The sequence below is a fragment of the Hyperolius riggenbachi genome, chromosome 2 (assembly GCF_040937935.1).
Source record: "Hyperolius riggenbachi isolate aHypRig1 chromosome 2, aHypRig1.pri, whole genome shotgun sequence".
Lineage (NCBI taxonomy): Eukaryota > Metazoa > Chordata > Amphibia > Anura > Hyperoliidae > Hyperolius > Hyperolius riggenbachi.
In genome coordinates, this window is record NC_090647.1 from 227,411,534 (window position 1) to 227,432,577 (window position 21,044).

A 21,044-nucleotide genomic window follows, 5' to 3' on the forward strand; every position below is an offset into this window, starting at 1 on the left:
GAGCCATACTAATCCAACATGTAGAGTTGTTGCTCCTAATTGGTGCAAGGCATGGATTAAAATAACTATGAGGTAAGGCTTGTGAACAGAGTAATACAGAGTACAGTGATAACTCAGAACCACTAGGATATTATAAGTGGCTCAAAGGGGCCAAAAAAAGCTAAGATTTACATATTCAGCAGCGATGCACCATGGGAGAGCTTTCTTGCACAAATACAGCTGAATTGCCTTCTGATTTAAGAAGGCACCTTTATATCAAACATTTTTGTTTATTTAGTAAGAGGGCTTTTTGGCCCCTTTGAATACCGTCTGGGTCGCCATGAGTTTCCTGGGTACTCTGTACTACTCGGGTCACAAGGCCTACCTCACACAACCATATTATTCCAAGCCTTGTGCTGACTGGGAACAAATGCTCTGAAACCGCTGTATCCAAAAACAAACAGTTTCCAAATGACCAAGAATGCGATCATACAGCAAAGACACTTACATTTTGAATGAGACCTGCTTTACCCATAGGCCTGTTTTTTAAAATAAATACTGTCCACAACATTGTAGGTGTAATTTTTATTTTATTTAAGGAAAAAAATGGGGAAAATAGGATTTTCCATGAAACACAGTAGACATAAGTTAGATAGCACTGCAAAATGTCTGAGAACGTTCACTTGACGCCAGCCTGCTTTGCAGTTCAACAATTAGTAATTTTATGCAGTTTGTCACGGTTATCTTTTCGCACTATTATTAATCAGAAAAGTTTGAGGTTATAGGTCACAAAATGTGTGTTACTAAAATTATGCAAAAAAAATTCACTTAAAAAAAAACATAAATAGGTGATGCACATTAGTTTAACAAAAATGTAAACCTTTTCTCCAACGTAACATGTGCATAAAACAGAAAAAAAGGGAAGCAACACTGCAGTCATACAGTTTCAGTAATTCATACATACAATATTATTTCTTATGCATTAAACTAAACCAAGGAGCAACTGTATTCTGCTTTCTGATTTTACAGACATTGTCCATATTTGTCATGTAGTGGTTTTTGTTGTTAATACTGGTTTTAAGTTACAAAATCGCAGTAGGACATTCTGAAAATTATTTTCACTGGAAGAAGAAACAGTAAAGATATCCACATTTAGGGGCTTTAGAACCATTTGCTAAAAAAATATACATTGGCATACAAGCAGCTCTAACCATGGATGTTTGAATAGTTTCCAGGAAATAAAACCTCCCTTATCAGCACTGGATTAATGATTAATACCAGTTGAAAACTATGTTACCGTTTTACCACACATGACTGTTGCCGATTTGTTGAACTTGCACTGTGCCTGGATGCAGTGAGCACAAGTATCATCTGTTCTCTAGGATCTGCATACATGAATACTCAGATATCTTGGTGACTTGCGGGGTGCACCTTTACATCTTGTAGTATCTTGGGTACAGTTATCCCTAAAGCATCTGTGGATATGGTCAGTAATTGCTCACTGCTGAAGGCAACTAGGCTTGAATTACTAAGGTCCTCCCTTCCAACCTATGTCTTGGTCATGTCAGACCGCAACTAGAGTTCCTGAAAGGTTGCTGAATCAGTCAAAGTCTTCATCCAAGCTGCTTTGGATGTTAAAAATATAATCTTACTGTTGTGTGTATGTGAATGCAATTACAGAAATGGAAATCTTATTTACCTTTCAGCAATTCTCACTATGATCTAATATTACTCAGGCACGGGTTGCAAGCTTTAACAAGAAAAAAAATATTTTCAGATGTCCTCCATAGATCTCCAGTGTGAGAGAACCTTAGTAAACCATGATCATAAAATTGACACCTGTGGACTCTGCACCAGCAGCACCGACAAAGAGACAGGCACAATGTAATCATAAGCACAATCACAAAGGCTCATGGGAGAGATCCCACAATGTGCCAACCAGAACAGGAGGGGAGGATGTCTTGTTAGGCAGGCTGCACTCAGAAAACTCAGGGCTTTGCCATTTAGTGTGTCCACTGCCTGTTACAAAAAGAAAAATGGAACTAAATGTATACATCAGCATTGCTTTACAGTGCTACTGGGTAAAAAGGAAAACTAATTCCAAACTTCAGTTTCTGCCATAAGTTGTAAGGCTTCTTTATGAAAATGAGCATGTAAAAAAGGATGGCTGCAGCATGTTGCTCACACTGTGAAGACGACTGCAGAAAGGAAAGGTTCTCTTTCATCTTCCCACTTCATATCAGCTGATACTTGTGTACCTCAACCAAAGACCAGCCTGACGAGCAGCCGGCCAGTACACCAGACTGTGTGCTCAACAGCAAAATCAAAAAGAACAAAAATGCTTTATACAGTGGCAGAAATAAAGAAAGAGTAGTCTATATTAAAAAAAAGAGAAACTGTTCACAAATGAACAGCTTAAGGCAGCTGTCAACAATGTACCCCCACACCGGAGAAAGAAAAAAAATGATTGAGTGATCAATGACACCGTGCGTTGCTACATCCACCACAACTGTACACTCCCGGACCCTCGAGCAAAGGATGGGTAATCACTGAACAAGTGATTCCTGTTCAGACATTACGAATGTCAAAACGTTCAGAAAATAAAGCCGACTATTTCATATTTTCATTAAAAAAGTCAGGAGTGGGAATCTTACAGCTAAACACAGGAACATTATGTCAGTCATGAATAAGCATCATTAACTACATTCGTAGAATTGATTTAGTGCATTGCATTCTTACAAAAGAATTAAGTCGCTCCCCTTCTTCACAAAGCCCCACCCTCCCGGGTCCCTCCTATCTTCCTACATTTTACATTTCAGAGAACTAGCCTAAAACACTGATCTCCCATGATGCTACATCTGCATTTCACAAAAAGTGAAACTTCACCAACTCGGGTCAAAGACATACATGTGAAACAGTGAAATAGAAGAAAGAAAAATCCCTATGAAAGCCAATGGACCTAATCAGTGTCTTGTCACTGCTACGTAGCAAGTCCGTGCCATAATTAATGCCAACTTCTGCCAGCTTGGAAGTACTCAAAGAGAACAATCTGGCATCAGTTTGGTATTAAAAGTACACATTCATGTAATACGCAATGATTATAATAAAGAAAAATGAGACAACCTATATTTTTTTTTCAAGCCCTTTAGTGTCCATGATGTTCGCAAAGGTGCTGCAAGTGTCACGGAACCAAAGGGGTTTTTGTGCATCGCCCAGAATGAGGTAGGAGAAAAAATAAGCTGATTGGAATTTGCCTGTAACATCCAACTCTGCAACCCTGTTTTGTTCTCTTTCTACAGTACGACTTTAGGTTGACTCACTGTGTGTCCATTAACTGTAGATATTTAGGAAAAAAATAAGAATAGTAGCAAGAAACCCCTATGGATGAGGCAGCGCTAATACTGAGACACATTCTGTAGGGATATACCAGTCAACAAAACGCAAAGGAAATTTTTTGCATGGACGTCAGCAAAGTTCAGCAATGCACGACATTGGCCCAAGACATGGTGCAGATGAAAAAGAAAAACATTAGCTGCTGCCTTTCACATTTTTATAAATACATTTTATTATATGAACTTTCTGTTGTCAGATTCAACATGAAGAAAATAAATAAAAAAAAAAAACCCACTAAATTAAATAACTGAAATATTAGTAAGCCTGACTGTGCATCGTCACAAAGGCTCTTTACCTTCTCCTGGCCTGCCCTCTCGTGTTAGAAACAACTCCATGTGTCATGTGACAGGGGTGCTTTTAGTGTGGTTTATTTCTGCACTTCTCACTCAGAAGTTAATTTAAGTAACAGCAAGTGTCTAAGTTAGTAGAACCTTTCTGTTCCTTCCAAATCTCAGAAGATTATAGCACCCGACAAAGGCGTTACAGCCCCAGCTGCCTTGCAAGCTGCATAAAGGTTCTGTCATTCTCTCCCCTAAGTTAGAAACAATAAAAGATCCACTAAATGATTGCAAACTCCATCTTGAACAAACAGAACAACATCAGTGCGCAGGTCGTACTCCAGTTGTAAATGATTTCAAGTTACGGAGATTATGAAGACTGTAGGGGAGGTATCAGCAGTTCCACGCATTACCAGCTCAGAAGAGAAGTTCTGCCAAGGGTCATGAAATACACTTGACTGCTTCCTCCGGACCGTACGGAAGCAAAGAAAACCTGTGACATGAAAAGACAGGGAGGTTCTGTAAAATCTGGCAATGAATTAATATTGTTAATGCTGAGCATAATAATTTATATCTGCACATGATACACAAGAAGATGGACAGGATAAAGCAGAACTTAAATTAACAAAAATGTAAAGCAATTCAATAAGATATGATAGGGATGGACAGAATCTGAGAAACTCAGGAGTTGGGTGGATGATGGTGTGGGTGTGCAACTAGGGTTGCCACCCAGCCGGTATCTGGGCGGCCCTACCGGAAATTTCACTAACAAGCCGGCGCCGGAATAAAAGTTTCACCGGCACGTTATCGGCCGGAAAATTAGCCCAGGCTCCTTGCTGCTGACTAACTTGGAGCCAGCTCTCCCTCCTCTGTTCTTGGATTGGCTGGCCAGGCACTGCCAGCCAATCACCAGTGAGGATTCTCAGGGAAGGAGGAGCCGATCAGACTGAGAGTCTGTGAGCCTTCCCTGAGCAGCGTTCCGTGCAATGCATGCTCATGCTGTGTTGTGAATTGTCCTCCTGGTCGGATTGTTTGCAGGGAGCTGCTCAGCTAGTCACCGACTCACAGTCTGTGTGGAGGGAAAGAAATTACAGAGGTACAGAGACACGTGTGTGGAGCAGAGGCAGCACATGATTCTGTGCTTCTGTGTGAGCTGGAATGTGTCTGCCGTTATTTCTGTGTGATACGTGCAGTGCAATGAGCCTGCCCAGCCCCCCAGGCAGCAGAATCAGAACAGTCTGTGGTCACATTGAAAAAATCAAGCATGCTGTCAGCTCTTTACACAAATGCAAAAATCCATTGGATTTGAATAAGCCCAGTGAATGATTAACCCTGATAAGCAGCAGTGATAAGAGTGGAGAGAGGTCCCCCAGACCACTTGTCACAACTGGAGTGCTGTGTTACAGCAAGGAAGCAGGTACCAGAGTCACAGGGATACAGCTTCATAAACACAGCGTGCCTCTCTCTCTCTACCCTCTCTTTCTCTCTCTCCCCCCCCCTCTTTCTCTCCCCCCCCCTCTCTTTCTTCCCCCTCTCTCTCCCAACTCCATCCCTCCAACCCTCTATCAGCCCATATCCCCCCTTTCAGACTCTTAAGGGGGCTATACTTCAGGCGACTTGGTGGCCAATTGACCATCCGATTCGATTATTATAATCGAATTGGATGAAAATCTGTCCCACCAAGTGCATGCCTGACCGACAAAGCGACCAATTTGGGGGCTAAAATTGGTCGTATCAATGATCGCGCAAGAGATGTCGGGCCGAAATTGGTTTGTCAAGTGTGCAGTGGTACGGCGGCTGATTTCAGAATGAACGACGAAACCCCGCCGCTGCCGGCGTAATGTAGTGTGTGCATTTATACAATCCTGTAGCAACCTTCCGTGTGGTGTCCGTCCATCTCTCCGGGTTCTAACAGCTACATACACACTGGCGTCTGACATCACACGCCATGCACCGCCAGCGTGTATGCGGCTGATAGACTCCAGGGAGATGGACAGACACCACGCAGAGGCCGCTACAGGATAGGTAATATGTAGGTAGATAGCTAGAATAGATAGGTAACACACACACGGGGGAGGTCACATTTATACATTGGGGAGGCAGCGGCAGGGTGTCTGATATCACACGCCATGCACCGCCAGCGTGTATGCGGCTGATAGACTCCAGAGAGATGGACAGACACCACGCAGAGGCTGCTACAGGATAGGTAATATGTAGGTAGATAGCTAGAATAGATAGGTAACACACACACCGGGGAGGTCACATTTATACATTGGAGGGGCAGCGGCAGGGCAGACTCAGCAGCTTAGCCGATTCCCTGAAGATTTCATGCAGAAATCAGACGGGAATCGGCCTGTAGTGTATGGGCAGCTACAACTAGAGACAAAGTTATCTCTAATCAGATTCGAATAGAGATACATTTGTCTCTTTGTCGAATCTGCCCATAATCTGCTGATGTATGGCTACCTTTAAGGTGCCCATTAATGATACAATTCTGCGACTGATCATTTCTGTGGTAATCAGGCAGAAACGATCAGCCATACCGATTAATGGCCCAATTCCTGCTAGCCAATTTGATGGGATTGATACGAAATATAGGTAAATTCCGATAATCTGATCGACTTGGCTACCAGTTATTCGGTCATTAATGGGGCAGGACCAGTTGCATCCGATCGATTACCGCAGTGATTGGAAATGATCTATCGATCGTGGAATTGTATCATTAATGGACACATGTAGGAGAGAAGTGCCCCTAGGGGGAACTTACCTTGGGAGGGAAAAGCCTCTGGATGTTAAAGAGTCTTCCCCCTATCCTCCGCAGTAGAGGGGATCCAGCACTGAGACCCCCCCCCCCCCCCAAGATCTCCTTGTGGCTGCTTGTTGGCATGTGCACTAGTGGCTTCCCGCTCAGGTTCTGGCAGAAATAGCTGAGCCCGATTGGGTCTGGCCTACTTTGCAGGCGCCTGTGCAGTAGAGCAGACCTGATCGGGCTCGGCTATTTTCGCCACAGCCCAAGTGGAAAGCTGATACGGCGCGCAGCGACAACGGGGTCCCAGCATAGTATCGGGCTTACCAAGGGGGATGGAGGAAGCCTCATTAGGAGTCAGAGGCTTCCCCTTCCCCAGGTAAGTACCAACCAGGGGCGATTTTTTTTTTCCTTAACGGTGTTCTTTAAACTATTTAACATGAATGTTTATTTTTGTAATTTTCTGGTTTACTTTTAAAAAAAGGGCTGTAACAAATCCCTCCCACTTTTAGGCCACACCCTCCAGGCCACACCCCAAAAGCCGGTATTTTCTCATTCAAAAGGTGGCAACCCTATGTGCAACAGAAGGGTGGGAGTGTGTTGTGGGCTCCCTCCTCCTTCTCCTTTTTATTATTATTCAGCAATATTGAATGTTTGGCATTGTTACTGTTAGTTGTACTGGATGTGCATGATAAAGCTCAATAAAGTTTACATTTAAAAAAAAAATACAAATTTATAATCCATCAAAACAAGCATTAGTGATGGTCCATGAGAAAAATAATTCTGAGCTGCTGCAAATTCTTATGCTACTGTTATGCAAATCTATGCAGCTTAAAAACTGACTGATGAAATACTGATGTTGGGCATTCCAGAAATCAAAAAAAGGGTGCCAGTAACTCCGATAGTAGAACATTTACAGATATTTTACTATCAAAGTGTAAAAACGATAATAAATATTAACCACTTAACGACTGCCTAACGCCGATAGGCGTCGGCAGGTTGCAGTGGTGTTTCCATGGAGCATATGCAACACACGTTACAAATAAAACCCAACAGTATAGTTCCACCCCTACATCAAATGCCAAATACACAAACAAACAAAATGGGGCTTTAAATGAACAAGTAGTAGTCTTTTAATTCTTCATATCTAACAGGTCTTCACAGTTGCGGACACACAGGTAAACACAATTTCCAGAACTCCAAATCACAACCAAAACGACTGCCTAGGCCTGTAACTAAGTTGGCTGATTACGATTTCCTCAGCCATCAATCAGGAGTGTGTATGGCACCAGACGTCCCGACGCCCAACCCACAAGCAATCGGCCGGATGGATCTACTCAATTCCAGCGATGCAGATCCCATTGTTCATGCCACTCCCCCGCCACCGTGTGACTTCACTCATGCGCCGCTTGTTATCTCTCCTGCATAGCAACATAGCGCATCATCAGCTACACAGCTGACACGTGTGTGTGCAGCCTGGCTCAGATATGTCACCAAAAGGGATTAGCTCCTGATCCCTGCAGGGCGACATAAGTAGAGAGTGTGTACGCGGCCTTTGATGTATTTATTACCTTATCATTTCTTTCACACAAGAATTTTAGCCTTTGTGCCCTTTTATGCATAAATACTCCATCCAGGTGGCCAGTTTCAACAGATCGAATTTCAATGGCTTTCTCACCCCATCCCATTATCTGGTTAGATCGGATATATGCTGTAAAGAAAAAAGGAATATAATTGAAATAAGAGCCTAAGTTGTCATGCACAAAAATACTGTAGAGTTGCGTGTGAATAGCATCCCCAGTAATGAGATATTTGGTGGTTCTGGGGTGCCCCCTCCTGTGTCCATTTGGTACTGCAGGGACTCTTCAGTGCACTCAGAATGGTCAGAACCACCGTGTAGTAAAAATCAGCCCTTTATTGTAAATATAGCATAAAAAGTAATTATAAAATACAGAACTGTACTATTTTTTAGAATGATCCCTTTGCAAGTTGATATTTAGTATATGTATGTAGCAAAATGTAATCCGCATCACAGCAGGACTAGAAACAATGCAACTAAATCAGGAAAAGGAAGCGTTCTGGTTCTTGGATTTGCTGAAGCCCTGAAACCTTTCTGTCACAATAAAAGCACTGCTAGTAGCATTGATGTCCAGAGGACCTCCAACTAGAGCTGTGTACATTTGGAAAACATAACCACTGTTCCATCAGTGATGGTATACTTGATGAAGTGAAGGGGAGACTCCAACCACCTGTTATCACCTATGTAGAGGGCCAAAGAGTCTTTCTAGGCCTCTCTCTGTCCACTGTTCTACTGCTGTCTCCTGTTCAAATGGCACGCCTTCAGGAATCCATGGAAGGGTTTGGAAGCACTTGCATCCCAGAGTGCTTCTGAAGACCAGCCCATCCATATTTATCATGCGCAAGCCGAGACTAACATATGCACAGTATGGATCTGCTTGTCTTCAGAATCACTCAGGGACAGGTCAGCTGGATAGCGTACTAGTAAGGCTGTTGCCTTTGACCAGGGTGGCTCAATGCAGCTTGCAAAACAGTAAGGAGTCTTTGGGCAAAAAAAAAAAAAAGACAGAAAATCTGTATCTGTATAGTGCATTTAATTTGAATTCCCCTTTTACGCCAGGCTACAGTTGCCCCCCTCTTCAGTTTTTTTTGGCAAAAAACGTGCAGTTTTTTGCTTTGATAAAATTGGTGCGTTTTCCAGAGCTTGTGGAAAATTTGCACACAGACGCAAATTTTAATGCACAAAACGCATGTGATAAAAAAATAAGATCCTGCCTTAGAAATGCTGGATGAGCCTGACCCTTCCATATAATTGTCAATTTTTTTTCCCCTGGACAAGTCAGGCTTATCCATACCGCCAGGGAGGTTAATAAGATCATAACCAAAGTAAACGTTTATAATAAACAAATCTAGTGCATCACATAAGATCTGAACATACCAACTGATGTAGGCATTTCTCCCCACTGTAGAACCACATCTTTGGTGATCCTGCCATAAGTATTGACATAAACTCCTTCATCTTCATAACAAACCAACAACTCCATGCCATCCGTATTTGGGAGAATGATAATTGCATGGGGCTGGATGCTGTTCTGGATCTAAAGCAAAAATACATTGAATGAATGGCACATACACAAGTGCATAAATACTATGAAGACTTCAAGGACATCTTTCGTTAAAAGCTTCGCAGAACAAGAGACATGAACAAACATAAAAGACTGTTATGCTGGGCATAGACGGTTCGTTTTATATTATCAATCGAGCCGCTGATGGCTCGATTGATAATATTCAACCTGTCCGATCACCGCGGCGGGTCGATACCGCGCTCGATCCTCGCGGGCAGACAATGGTAGAAATGAAACGCTGATAAGGAAGTGCCCGCGGGGATCGATCCGCGCGAACGAGCGGTGGAGCACTGGCTCGATACCGGCACATAAACAAACCGTCTATGCCCAGCATTATGCAGCTATTTAAGTATATGTATTTGTATGCCTCACGGCATAGTACTCTGGCCAAGCTGCAACTGACCTTTTAAGTTTAGTAAGTTATTATGTACTTTATGGTACATGGTGTCGATTGGTATCGTTTACCTATCACAAGAGCATAGGGGAAAAAAAGGTGGGATATTGGTGGAAGTTTTCACATTTCTTCCTAAAAGCTGCTTAATCCAATCTGTTCCTTTGTCCACCCATAAAAGCGATTGGCCAATAGTGTATCCAAGGAGGCGGAGATGTGTGAGGTTAAAACCTGCTTCTTGCACAGAGAAGAACCTGTATGTGTTGGTACCTCTAGGTGTCTGCACTACATTTGCCTTAGCAATTTAAAGCATAACCAATTACCCAACGCAAGAACTTCTAATGCATACTGTTCGTATAAAAGTCTGAACTCCCGTTGGAAAAAACTGAGGCCAACAACTCTCTGTAGCCGAGTCCAGATTCCCTTCCCCCCGTCTCACTTACATCAATCATTTTTATATTTCTAAAAAAGGGAAGCTAAGGATCTTCTCCATTTCTGAACTGGATAATTTAATATGGGAAGCACCAGCAATGAGTAAGTAGTTCTGGATTACCAAAAAACACAAAGCTCTAAACCCAAGGAAAAAGAAGGGCAATTTGTTAGGACGCTTCACAACATTTGTGATGGTAAAGAACAATACTTACATGTGTTGGCAGATAGATGTCATAGACTGCTCCTGAGTCTACGTCAACAGCATGGAAACCAGCACAAGAACCATAAATTACTTTCAGCCTTTGTCCTTCTTCAACTGTCAGATCAACTAACAGTGGCCTGTGTACCAAATCTCCAAATGACTGCAAGAAAAGACCAAGAAAAGTATATTTAGAACTTTGGCAATGGGTAGAAACAGCCTTTCCTACATTTTTAACCTGTATTTAAATAATCATGTGTTTGCTTCACTGTTAAAGTGCATTGAGACAAGTTAATCATCACTCTGACTGTTCATAGTCAGAGTGGTCTGTAGACACCTCAGCCTTCATTTGTGGCCAGCTTTCTTCCAAGGAATAACGATCTGCCAAGATGGAGACAGCCGCCACACAGGAAACCTATCTCTCACTAATCCCTCTATATAGTTAAACACACATGCTCACTCTTGCATTTATGTCCATTTGCAGATCTTTCAAAAATGAGATATTTGGCAGATGGATCATACTTTTCATTTTACAAAAGAACCACAGCGTTTGCCACATGTAAATCTGAGCAAGTAATATTATGAAAATCCCGTTGGTAAGACTGCACAGTTCATCATACGTAGGATCTACAGGATCGTCTCAAAAAATTAGCATATTGTGATAAAGTTAATTATTTTCTGTAATGTACTGATAAACATTGGACTTTCATATATTTTAGATTCAAATACATACAACTGAAGTAATTAAAGCCTTTTGTTGTTTTAATATTGATGATTTTGGCATACAGCTCATGAAAAGCCAAATTTCCTATCTCAAAAAATTAGCATATTTAATCCGACCAATAAAAGAAACGTGTTTTTAAAACAAAAAAAGTCAACCTTCCAATAATTATGTTCAGTTATGCACTCAATACTTGGTCGGGAAACCTTTTGCAGAAACGACTGCTTCAATGCGGTGTGGCATGGAGGCAATCAGCCTGTGGCACTGCTCAGGTGTTATGGAGGCCCAGGATGCTTCAATAGCGGCCTTAAGCTCATCCAGAGTGTTGGGTCTTGCGTCTCTCAACTTTCTCTTCACAATATCCCACAGATTCTCTACGGGGTTCAGGTCAGGAAAGTTGGCAGGCCAATTGAGCACAGTAATACCATGGTCAGTAAATCATTTACCAGTGGTTTTGGCACTGTGAGCAGGTGCCAGGTCGTGCTGAAAAATTGAATCTTCATCTCCATAAAGCTTTTCAGCAGGTGGAAGCATGATGTGCTCCAAAATCTCCTGATAGCTAGCTGCACTTACCCTGCCCTTGATAAAACACAGTGGACCAACACCAGCAGCTGACATGGCACCCCAGACCATCACTGACTGTGGGTACTTGACACTGGACTTCAGGCATTTTGGCATTTCCCTCTCCCCAGTCTTCCTCCAGACTCTGGCACCTTGATTTCCGAATGACATGCAAAAGTTGCTTTCATCCAAAAAAAGTACTTTGGACCACTGAGCAACAGTCCAGTGCTGCTACTCTGTAGCCCAGGTCAGGCGCTTCTGTCGCCGTTTCTGGTTCAAAAGTGGGTTCATGCTTCCATCTGCTGAAAAGCTTTATGGAGATGAAGATTTCATTTTTCAGCACGACCTGGCACCTGCTCACAGTGCCAAAACCACTGGTAAATGGTTTAATGACCATGGTATTACTGTGCTCAATTGGCCTACCAACTCTCCTGACCTGAACCCCATAGAGAATCTGTGGGATATTGTGAACAGAAAGTTTAGAGACGCAAGACCCAACACTCTGGATGAGCTTAAGGCCGCTATCAAAGCATCCTGGGCCTCCATAACACCTGAGCAGTGTCACAGGCTGATTGCCTCCATGCGGTTATAATTTAAGTAGGCCTCAGTTACTTGGCCTGAGTTTTATGTAAAAGGCTTGTCCGCAGTGTATGCCTTTAAAATAAATAGAGGTTTTGTGATGCAGGCAGAGGCATCTCAGGGTCTGCGTGTAGCAGAGGATACACGCAGATACTGAGAACATGTTCCTAAAAGAAGGCCATCGGACTACTCTGACCTCAACCACAGGAACAGAAAACATTGGCCATGTTTACTAAACATCCACGGTCCTGCATATAGGCCAAATGCCTCATTGATTATTAATCAAGTAGGTGTGTATGATGACACCACGAGTGGGTCCACCAATAATCTGATCTAGGGGGTGGCGAAGATGATGTCATATTTAACTCTTTCCTAGTCAGTATTAAAGGCTGAGGGAGCTACGAGAGGTCACTTCTGCTTCTGCTTCTTCCTTCTGCACTAGCTAGCAAGGCTGACTGGGACGACTTCTAAGCATGTTCTTCCTTTCTGTAATCTGATATAATGTATGCTGTACATAGGTAGTTTAGTGTAACGTAGTTAGGAAGAAGGTACCTGATAGACTCCAGCAGGGAGTCTAATCACGAGCTTGTAATGCAACATGAAGATTGGCATGGCTAGGATATGATGTATGTATCTATCTGTATTCCTGTTTCCTGAATAAATAACGTAAACATTGAAGAAGCCTGAGAAAGTCTATATCCTGTTTGCGGTGTGGAGAGTCAAGTGATCTCACAGTCTGTGAGACGATGGTGTCGAAGCAAGGTGATTAGAACAGTTTATAACACATGCCACGCCGCATTGAAGCAGTCATTTCTGCAAAAGGATTCCCGACCAAGTATTGAGTGCATAACTGAACATAATTATTTGGAGGTTGTCCTTTTTTGCTTTAAAAACACTTTCTTTTATTGGTCGGATGAAATATGCTAATTTTTTGAGATAGGAATTTGGGGTTTTCATGAGCTGTATGCCAAAATCATCAATAATAAAACAACAAAAGGCTTGAACTACTTCAGTTGTGTGTATTTTAATCTAAAATATATGAAAGTATAATGTTTATCAGTACATTACAGAAAATAATGAACTTTATCACAATATGCTAATTTTTTGAGAAGATCCTGTATATAATACAATCTTTGCCAGATACGTGGTAGATTTCAGACAATCAATACCTTGTCTGGAATAAGGCATGGACATCACACGGTGGCAAAGTGGATAGGACTCTTGCTAGCAATGCTAGTCTCAGGCTTGAATATGGGTCAGGACACTATCTGAATGGAGTTTGTATTGTTTTCCCCCACAAACCCAACATTATAAGTTAAAGGGGTCAAAAAACCAACAAACAAAAAACACTGGTCTTCAGCTAGACTAGACTATGATAGGGACAATTAGGGACACAATTATGCATTCTGTAGAGTGCTGTGGAAGAGGTCAAGTAATAATGGATAACATTTGATAAAAGCAGAAGGAATGATAGATATATCTGAATCACGCAGAACAGCTGTACACCAGCCAGTTCTGATCAACTGAAAATAAAATGTGATAATGGAAACACTGAAGTGGTGCAATGATTAATACAATTCAATACTATTGCACTAGTCTATCAATTATTTTATCAACCTGTTTAGTTTCCACTAAAGAGATCTCCCACAGCAATAAACTATGTTGCCACCCTCCTCAACAAGGCCACAGTAAAGGGATCTAGAGCCGCTAATGGGCGATTGGTTAATAAAGAATTCAACCTATTACAGAACATGGAATATGATAACTTGGGTACAGAATTTATTTTGCTTGGGCAGACCCTGGAATTTTGGAATAATATTTTATTAAAGCAGAATTTAAGTTTCATGTTCAATGCAATATAACAGCTCCTTATGTTTTGTAATGTCAGTTTCCGTATTTGGAAATATAATGATGTTACTCACCTTGAAGGCCATAAACTTGTGATATGGTTTTGGTGCCCAGGCATAGACTTCCACTGAACACTTTAAAGCAATTACCAAAAACTTGATGCGCTCGTATTTTACTATAAGTAAAACACAAAAATAGACGTTAAGACTGTAAATTTATAACTAGAGGAATTCATGCCACATAATGTTAGTGGTTCCAATTTATAATAGAGTAGTTCATACACATTTATCCTTTTGATCATTTACAAAAATTACGGTCAAGGTTTTCTATAACTATGAATGAACTTTCCTCACTTTACGATTTTTCAACTACACTTTTACATCAAAAGGTCCAAAAGTGAAATTGATCAGTACACCTAGCTAATCTGCTGGCATTTAAGTTCCATACGGTTACCAATCTTTAATGGTGGATCATAAGCAAATGCCTTTGTGCCTGAATATTCCACAGTTTATGATTCTAAGAACAAACCACCAAAAAGATGAACATGAATGAACCTTGTGCTACAAAAATACAGGAGTAGCACCTTTTGTAAGAATGTACTCATTTACTCGTGCTTATTCTGTAGCGTCATTACTTTGCTAGTGGATAACGAGGAACAACCATGCAGCCACTGAAATCTGACTACTTGAACAGCACAACAGTTCCAAGTCATCACAACGCGATCCCATGGAAAATGGAGGCCTAGCAATTACTAATACATTCCAGTAATGGCAGAGCCCTAATACTATGATGCCAATATCTGAGAGGGATCTCGTTTCCAGAGCCTCACTACACATCATTGCCGAGTCATTTTATAACGCACCGCTACTATCCAGCAACTAAGAGGTCACTCAGATCTGTCTGTACGTTTGTAGATAAAGCACTGACATGTTACTGAAACGTACTGTAGTTTGGTGCCTTCAAAACCTTCCAGATATGGACAAGCATGAAGAGGCAGGGTAGTAGAACCTGTGCATATAAATAATTCTGACAGCACGATAACAGTTTTACCCAGCAATAAGGGCCGGTTCAAATTGGCACTTTCTGGGAAGCGGATCTGTAAAAACTGATCAGATTCCATTATTTATCTGCTCATTATTGTACTTTATTTATTTATGGATTTACTTGTGCATGTCATCAATGAGACTGACATTCACAGCAAGTCATTGAGAGCTGTTTGTGGGAGTTAGAGGTAGACAAATAGGCCCTTACTACTGGAGCATGTGACAGGGAAGGGTACATTGAGTGTCTATATGTAAAAAGAAAAAACTCCCTCAAACTCGAAAAATGTAGATCAGGCATGCACTTGGCGGCACAGATTTTCATCAGTTTCGATGATTATCTATCTGATGGTCGATCGGCCACCAAGTCTGATGGTCGATCGGCCACCAAGTCTGATGGTCGATGCATGGCCACCTTTAGAGTTTGCCAAATCAGATAACTGCTTTATAATTAAGAGGGGGAAAAGGCCAACATTGACTAAAGCCTTGTAACACGTTAGATTGCTGAGAATCTTGCCATGTGTACATCAGCCACTGATCCCCCTCGATGCATCGATGAGAGATCCGACTGGTGGATTGTCTCAGCTGAGTATACTGAGAACTCGATGGAAGCATTCATGAGGTTAAGAATCTATCTTGGGAAAGCTTGGGCAGAGGACACCTACCAACTTTATAGTGCACACAGCCTTCCAAATCCCCTACAGTTGTCCACCCTTGCTTCTTCTCCACCTCTGGGTCATTATGGAGGATCTTGTTTCTCAACCATGACAAGTAGTACACCCGCAGCTTGTTTTTCTTTCCTGGAAACAAAGATCATGTTTATTATTTTTCTTAAAAAGTCAATTTTAATAGAAGAAAAATGAAACTGAACACTCAAACAAAACAGTTATTAATATGCACTGTAACACTGGCACATTATCAAATAAAGTCTTTATCAGACGGTTGGCAATACCAAACCAATGGTGTGCAGTATTACCTGATATAGTAACTAATACATTGAGGCCCTCAAGAACATCCATCTGCAGAAATCGCCTTCTGTTGATAAGAGGGTAAACTTTTCCTTGACCACTCCTGTCCAGTAGCATTAATCCACTTTCAGTACCTACCAACAAATTAACCCCTACAAGATAACACAAAACAGAGATTCAGCTATTAATTATTAGGCAAACAAAAGGTTAAAAGGCACTAATGCTAAGTACACACTTATTTTTTTCCGTTCGATAGATGTGTTCGATTGATCATTTCAGTCATGTCAGATATTACTTTCGATCGTTTTACTGCTCGATTTCTCATAGATGTGAATGGAAATTGATAAGAAAAGATAAGAGAATCAAGCGGGAAATCGAGCAGAAAAACAGATTGAAAATCGATCAAACAGGAAATCGACTGAAAAAACGCATCGTGTGTACCCAGCAGGACAGGACATTATACCGTGGCATGTTTAAAGCTAAACCCCAAGTAACACACAAGCATAAACTATCACAATTTATAATGGTAGAAAGTAAGAGCAAGACAGAAGAATAATTCGACTTGTTCCCCAAGTCTGGCGTCATAGGCAAGTCCATTGTCAGTTTGTTTGCCTGTCGGCTCCCCTTTTTTATTGGATAAGCTAATTGCTATTATTTTAAGTGCAATATTTTTTTTCCCTCATTCTCCTGTACATATGCACTCTGCAACCTATTGTATTGAAGAGTTAAGTCTAAAATTAAGACATTAGCATAGAATTTGATGTACAGACAGTTATGCTACCAGGTGTGTGATTGCATGCTGTAGTGTGGCTGTAATTGTATTGTTGATCTTTGTGAGGTTTACAGTGTGGCTAAAACCGCACTGTCTCTGCAATTGCATTGGCTGATTGACTAAAGATGAGATTGCTAATCTGACTGAATGCAGATTAATATACTAGTGTATCCGTTTAAAGTAAACCTGAGATTAATTAAAAGTAAAAATTCATACAAACCTGCAGCATCATCCAGCTCCCTTCGGTCTGATCGGTCCCTCGCTGCCGTTCTCTGCCTCCTGGATCCTTCACTATTGCTCCTGGTAACTTTGGGAGTTGGGGCTTACTTCGCATGCGCAGCCTGGCCATGCCCAGTCGCGTGACAGGGGGCGCGTTGGGCCGCACTACGTCTGCGCTGACTGTCCGAAGTTACTAGGAAGATTCCAGAGGATCCAGGAGGCACACGGCGAGGGAGCGATCAGGCTGAAGGAAGCCCCAGGTATGTATGAATTTTTACTTTCAATTCATCTCAGGTGCACGTTAAGGGAGACCAAAACTTGGGGGGGGGGGGGGAAGGAAGAGCTGTTCAATTTACCTGGGGCTCCGTCTAGCCCCCTGCAGTCTTTGTATCCTTGCAGTCATTCCGCGATCCTGTGGTCAGCTGCAGGGCCCTTCTGTCGACTGTATGCGCAGCTCCAGGCCGCTTGCTTCTTGATTGCACTCCCATGAATGTCATTCCACAATCTGGAGGCCAATCATGTGACAGAAGGTAACTACTGGCCAGCTTTCAGAATGGTGCGGCGGCTTACTGGAAGGTCGTGGAATGGCGGCGAGGGTAAAAGATTACTGCAGGGCGCTGAAAGAAGCCCCAGGTAAGTTAAACTGCTTTTATATTTCACTTAAAGTGGATCCGAAATAAACTTTTACTCATTGCATAATTGTGTTCCTTTCATATAGTTTATAGGGCATTCCTCAAGCCAAATACTTTTTTTGTTTTGTTTTAATACTCTAATTCCCTATAAACTAAACAGGCCTCACCCACAGCTTCTTTTGTGCCTTGGCACTGTAGCAAGGGCTTATGGGAGCTCAGTCTGGTCAGGAGGAGGAGGTTACAAGCCAGAGATTTCAGAGGCAGAGGGGAGGTGGGAGGAGAGGAGAGGAGACTGAATTTACACACAGGCAAGCTGATAGCATCTTCAGCCCTCATTCTATCACAGGAATAAATAAACTTTTGAAGCTGTTTGCAGCTTGATATGCTGTGTAAACTATCTAAACTTTAGATAAGATATATAGACAAGTTACTGGTTATAGTTAGTTTTTCATCTCGTATCCGCTTTAAGTTCCCCTTTAAACTGACTGCTTGTACTCAGTATCAAATTCCACTGATCACATTTCAAGTCAGGGTTCTTGATACAGATGCCTCATTTCACTCAAAAACATTTGAGCACTCTGCCTACAAGTATTAGACTGTAATGTTAGATATGTGCTCAGATCTTGCTGTGGACATGCTCACATGACTGGATTTGTATGATCTTTCTTTAAAGGAAACACAAGGTGAAAATAAACTGATCAGATAAACAATTGCATATATCCTCCTCATTCTAAAATTATATTTTTTTTACATATCCCACAGTTTTATTTAAATCTATTTTTTAAGTTTTTACTGCTTCATTGTCTCTGCTCAATGGCCCATTCATTGAAGTATTCCAGAGCTAAAATCTATGAACTTTTGACACTTTCTCTCTCTCCTTCTCTCAGAAGTCATTTCTGCTAGGAAAGAGTGTTATGGTTGCAATTCTTTATCAGTGAGGGTTACGCTATAGTCTGACCAGGTTCTGACCTGGACAGAAACTTTCACTTGCATACCTGGTTTGTAACTCGTTCAAGCAGAGAAATAAAAAAGGAACACAACAGCTATGTGTGCTTGGCACATACACGTGTATCTCATCACGTCACGTCACCTTGAGCCTTTGTCTTACGTGTCAAAGGATACACATCTAATGAAAGGCAATTTTAAACAAATCCAGTCCAGATTTTTAGGATCCATCATGTTCTCTGATGATCTCCTGTCTGATCATATGCATGCCCTCTGTGTAAAATATACTTCTTTGAGTAAAAAGGCAAAGCCAAGCACATCTTGTCCGAGACCAGTACATCAAGCAGGGGGATATATGCTCCTACATATTACCACAGAACTCACCCCACAGTGCTGCACACAGTATCTCAGAATTAAACCGCTTCTTGTATTTGCGAATTTCCGGAGTATCGCTCTGTGGCCTTGTGTTTGTGGGATTAACATTAACAACTGATCCTTTCCTTGTGGGATCTTGCCTCATGGCATCTGGCCTTAGTGCTTCACTGGAAAATCCCACTAAAATAAAATTAGTATTTTTAAGGTTAGCTTCCAGTGTGCGCATGTAAGAACCTGAAAGATATAAACAATTACATGTTCAATGACAAAACCTCATTTCATTTCCAGTAGAATTTTTTTTGTTATTTTGTTTTTAGACTGCACATAGCAAGCAGGGTGGGGGAAAGGCAAGCACTACTGATGGGACTAAAGTGACACAGATGGTCCTACACTGAAATGTTTTACAGAACACAAAAGAAACTGAAATGTTGAATGAAGACTGCAACTTAGACAGCCAGTATGTGTAGATATTATTATGACCATAATCATAGAAACAAAAACCACAGTCAGCATGCATGACATCCTAGCGGTACAGAAGGAATAAACAAAATAGGGGCTTAGCTTGCATGCAAGTTGGGACCAAACCTTTACTAACAACGTAGCCAGCAATGTACAGGGTGGAGAAATAAAGGTTAGATTCAAATTCATTATCCTACTTCCTTAAATAGTTCAACTGGAAAACATACTTTGGTCACTTCACATTGACCCCTTGTGATATAACAAAAAAGCTTAATAAAAGCTCAACAGATTAAAACGATCTTTTCATTTGATGGGTAATAAGGCCAGAGTGTACAGCATTGATATTGAAGAAGTCGTCTCTCCAGCCCATGTGTGGTAAAGTCAACAGTAATGTAAAGTTTGTTAGAAGCAGGGTAGCAATTAGCCTGGAGCACAGGAAAACAGACCAGATATACAGGAAATCATAGTAAAAGGTACAAAGGCTATATTATCATCATATGCAACTATATTTATGCTACTTTATTACACAGAAAATTCAGAGAAGCACGAAACACACATTTATAAACAGATTAGTCATAAATGAGGAATTCCTGGACCAGCAGTGACTGCATGATATTTGATACAGCAAATTTATAGGATAAAGCTTACTGCTAAGAAGATGACACTTACCCACTGATGTCACCGTTGTACCACTGGACGGAGATATCTGTAGTAACCGAGGATCAATGAAAGGTGTGAAAGAGGAGGAAGATTTGTGTTTCTGGAGGGTATTACTTGCCGACTGTGTCTAAAGCAAAGATGAGAAATGTAAGTTTGACGAAACAGCAATACTCAAAGTCTAATAACCATTTAACAAGGAGAGTGGAACGAACATGAAACGGTGATGTTAAGAAAGGCAGTAGAGGAATAAAATATTACTGGCATACCGTTTATTATCAACGTGTAAGTGAACTGCTACTTACATACTATAAAATAAAATTCTAATTAGCGGGGATATTTTTGGTTTGATAGAGAAGCTACTGTAAAGGTCTACCCTCTGCACAATACATCTTTTTTAAAGTTTTGAATAAAGTAGTTAAGGATTAGAACATCTATAATAGTTTTAGAACTGTGTGTACGCCTTTGGGTAAATTCACTGCACGAACTTTGGCAGAGTAGAAAATTTATATAAAAGTCCTATTTACACTAAAAGTACACAAATTTAAAAACATCCATTTTGCAGGAAGTGTTTAAAAATACCAGTTGCCTGGCATCCTGCTGAGCTCTTTTGGCAGTAGTAGTGTCAATTGCACACCTGAATCAAGCATGTGGCTAATCTAGGCAAACTTCAGTCAGAAACATCTGATCTGCATGCTTGTTCAGGG

At 41.3% G+C, this 21,044-nt stretch overlaps 1 protein-coding gene across 4 annotated transcripts in view; it reads right to left on the reverse strand.

Moving 5' to 3' along the window:
- Positions 1–549: 549 nt before the first annotated feature.
- The window catches only part of MAP4K4 (mitogen-activated protein kinase kinase kinase kinase 4), a 232,675-nt gene continuing 212,180 nt past the window's right edge, over positions 550–21,044 (reverse strand). For all 4 annotated transcript variants that reach the window (XM_068268252.1, XM_068268254.1, XM_068268253.1 and 1 more), the window contains 9 exons: positions 20,350–20,467; positions 19,231–19,401; positions 16,287–16,430; positions 15,976–16,110; positions 14,345–14,445; positions 10,575–10,724; positions 9,353–9,512; positions 7,968–8,107; positions 550–4,143 (listed from right to left, as the gene is read on the reverse strand). In XM_068268252.1, the coding sequence (XP_068124353.1) occupies positions 4,060–4,143; positions 7,968–8,107; positions 9,353–9,512; positions 10,575–10,724; positions 14,345–14,445; positions 15,976–16,110; positions 16,287–16,430; positions 19,231–19,401; positions 20,350–20,467 (1,203 nt within the window). In that variant the 3' untranslated portion in view covers positions 550–4,059. The remainder of the gene's footprint in view (positions 4,144–7,967; positions 8,108–9,352; positions 9,513–10,574; positions 10,725–14,344; positions 14,446–15,975; positions 16,111–16,286; positions 16,431–19,230; positions 19,402–20,349; positions 20,468–21,044) is intronic.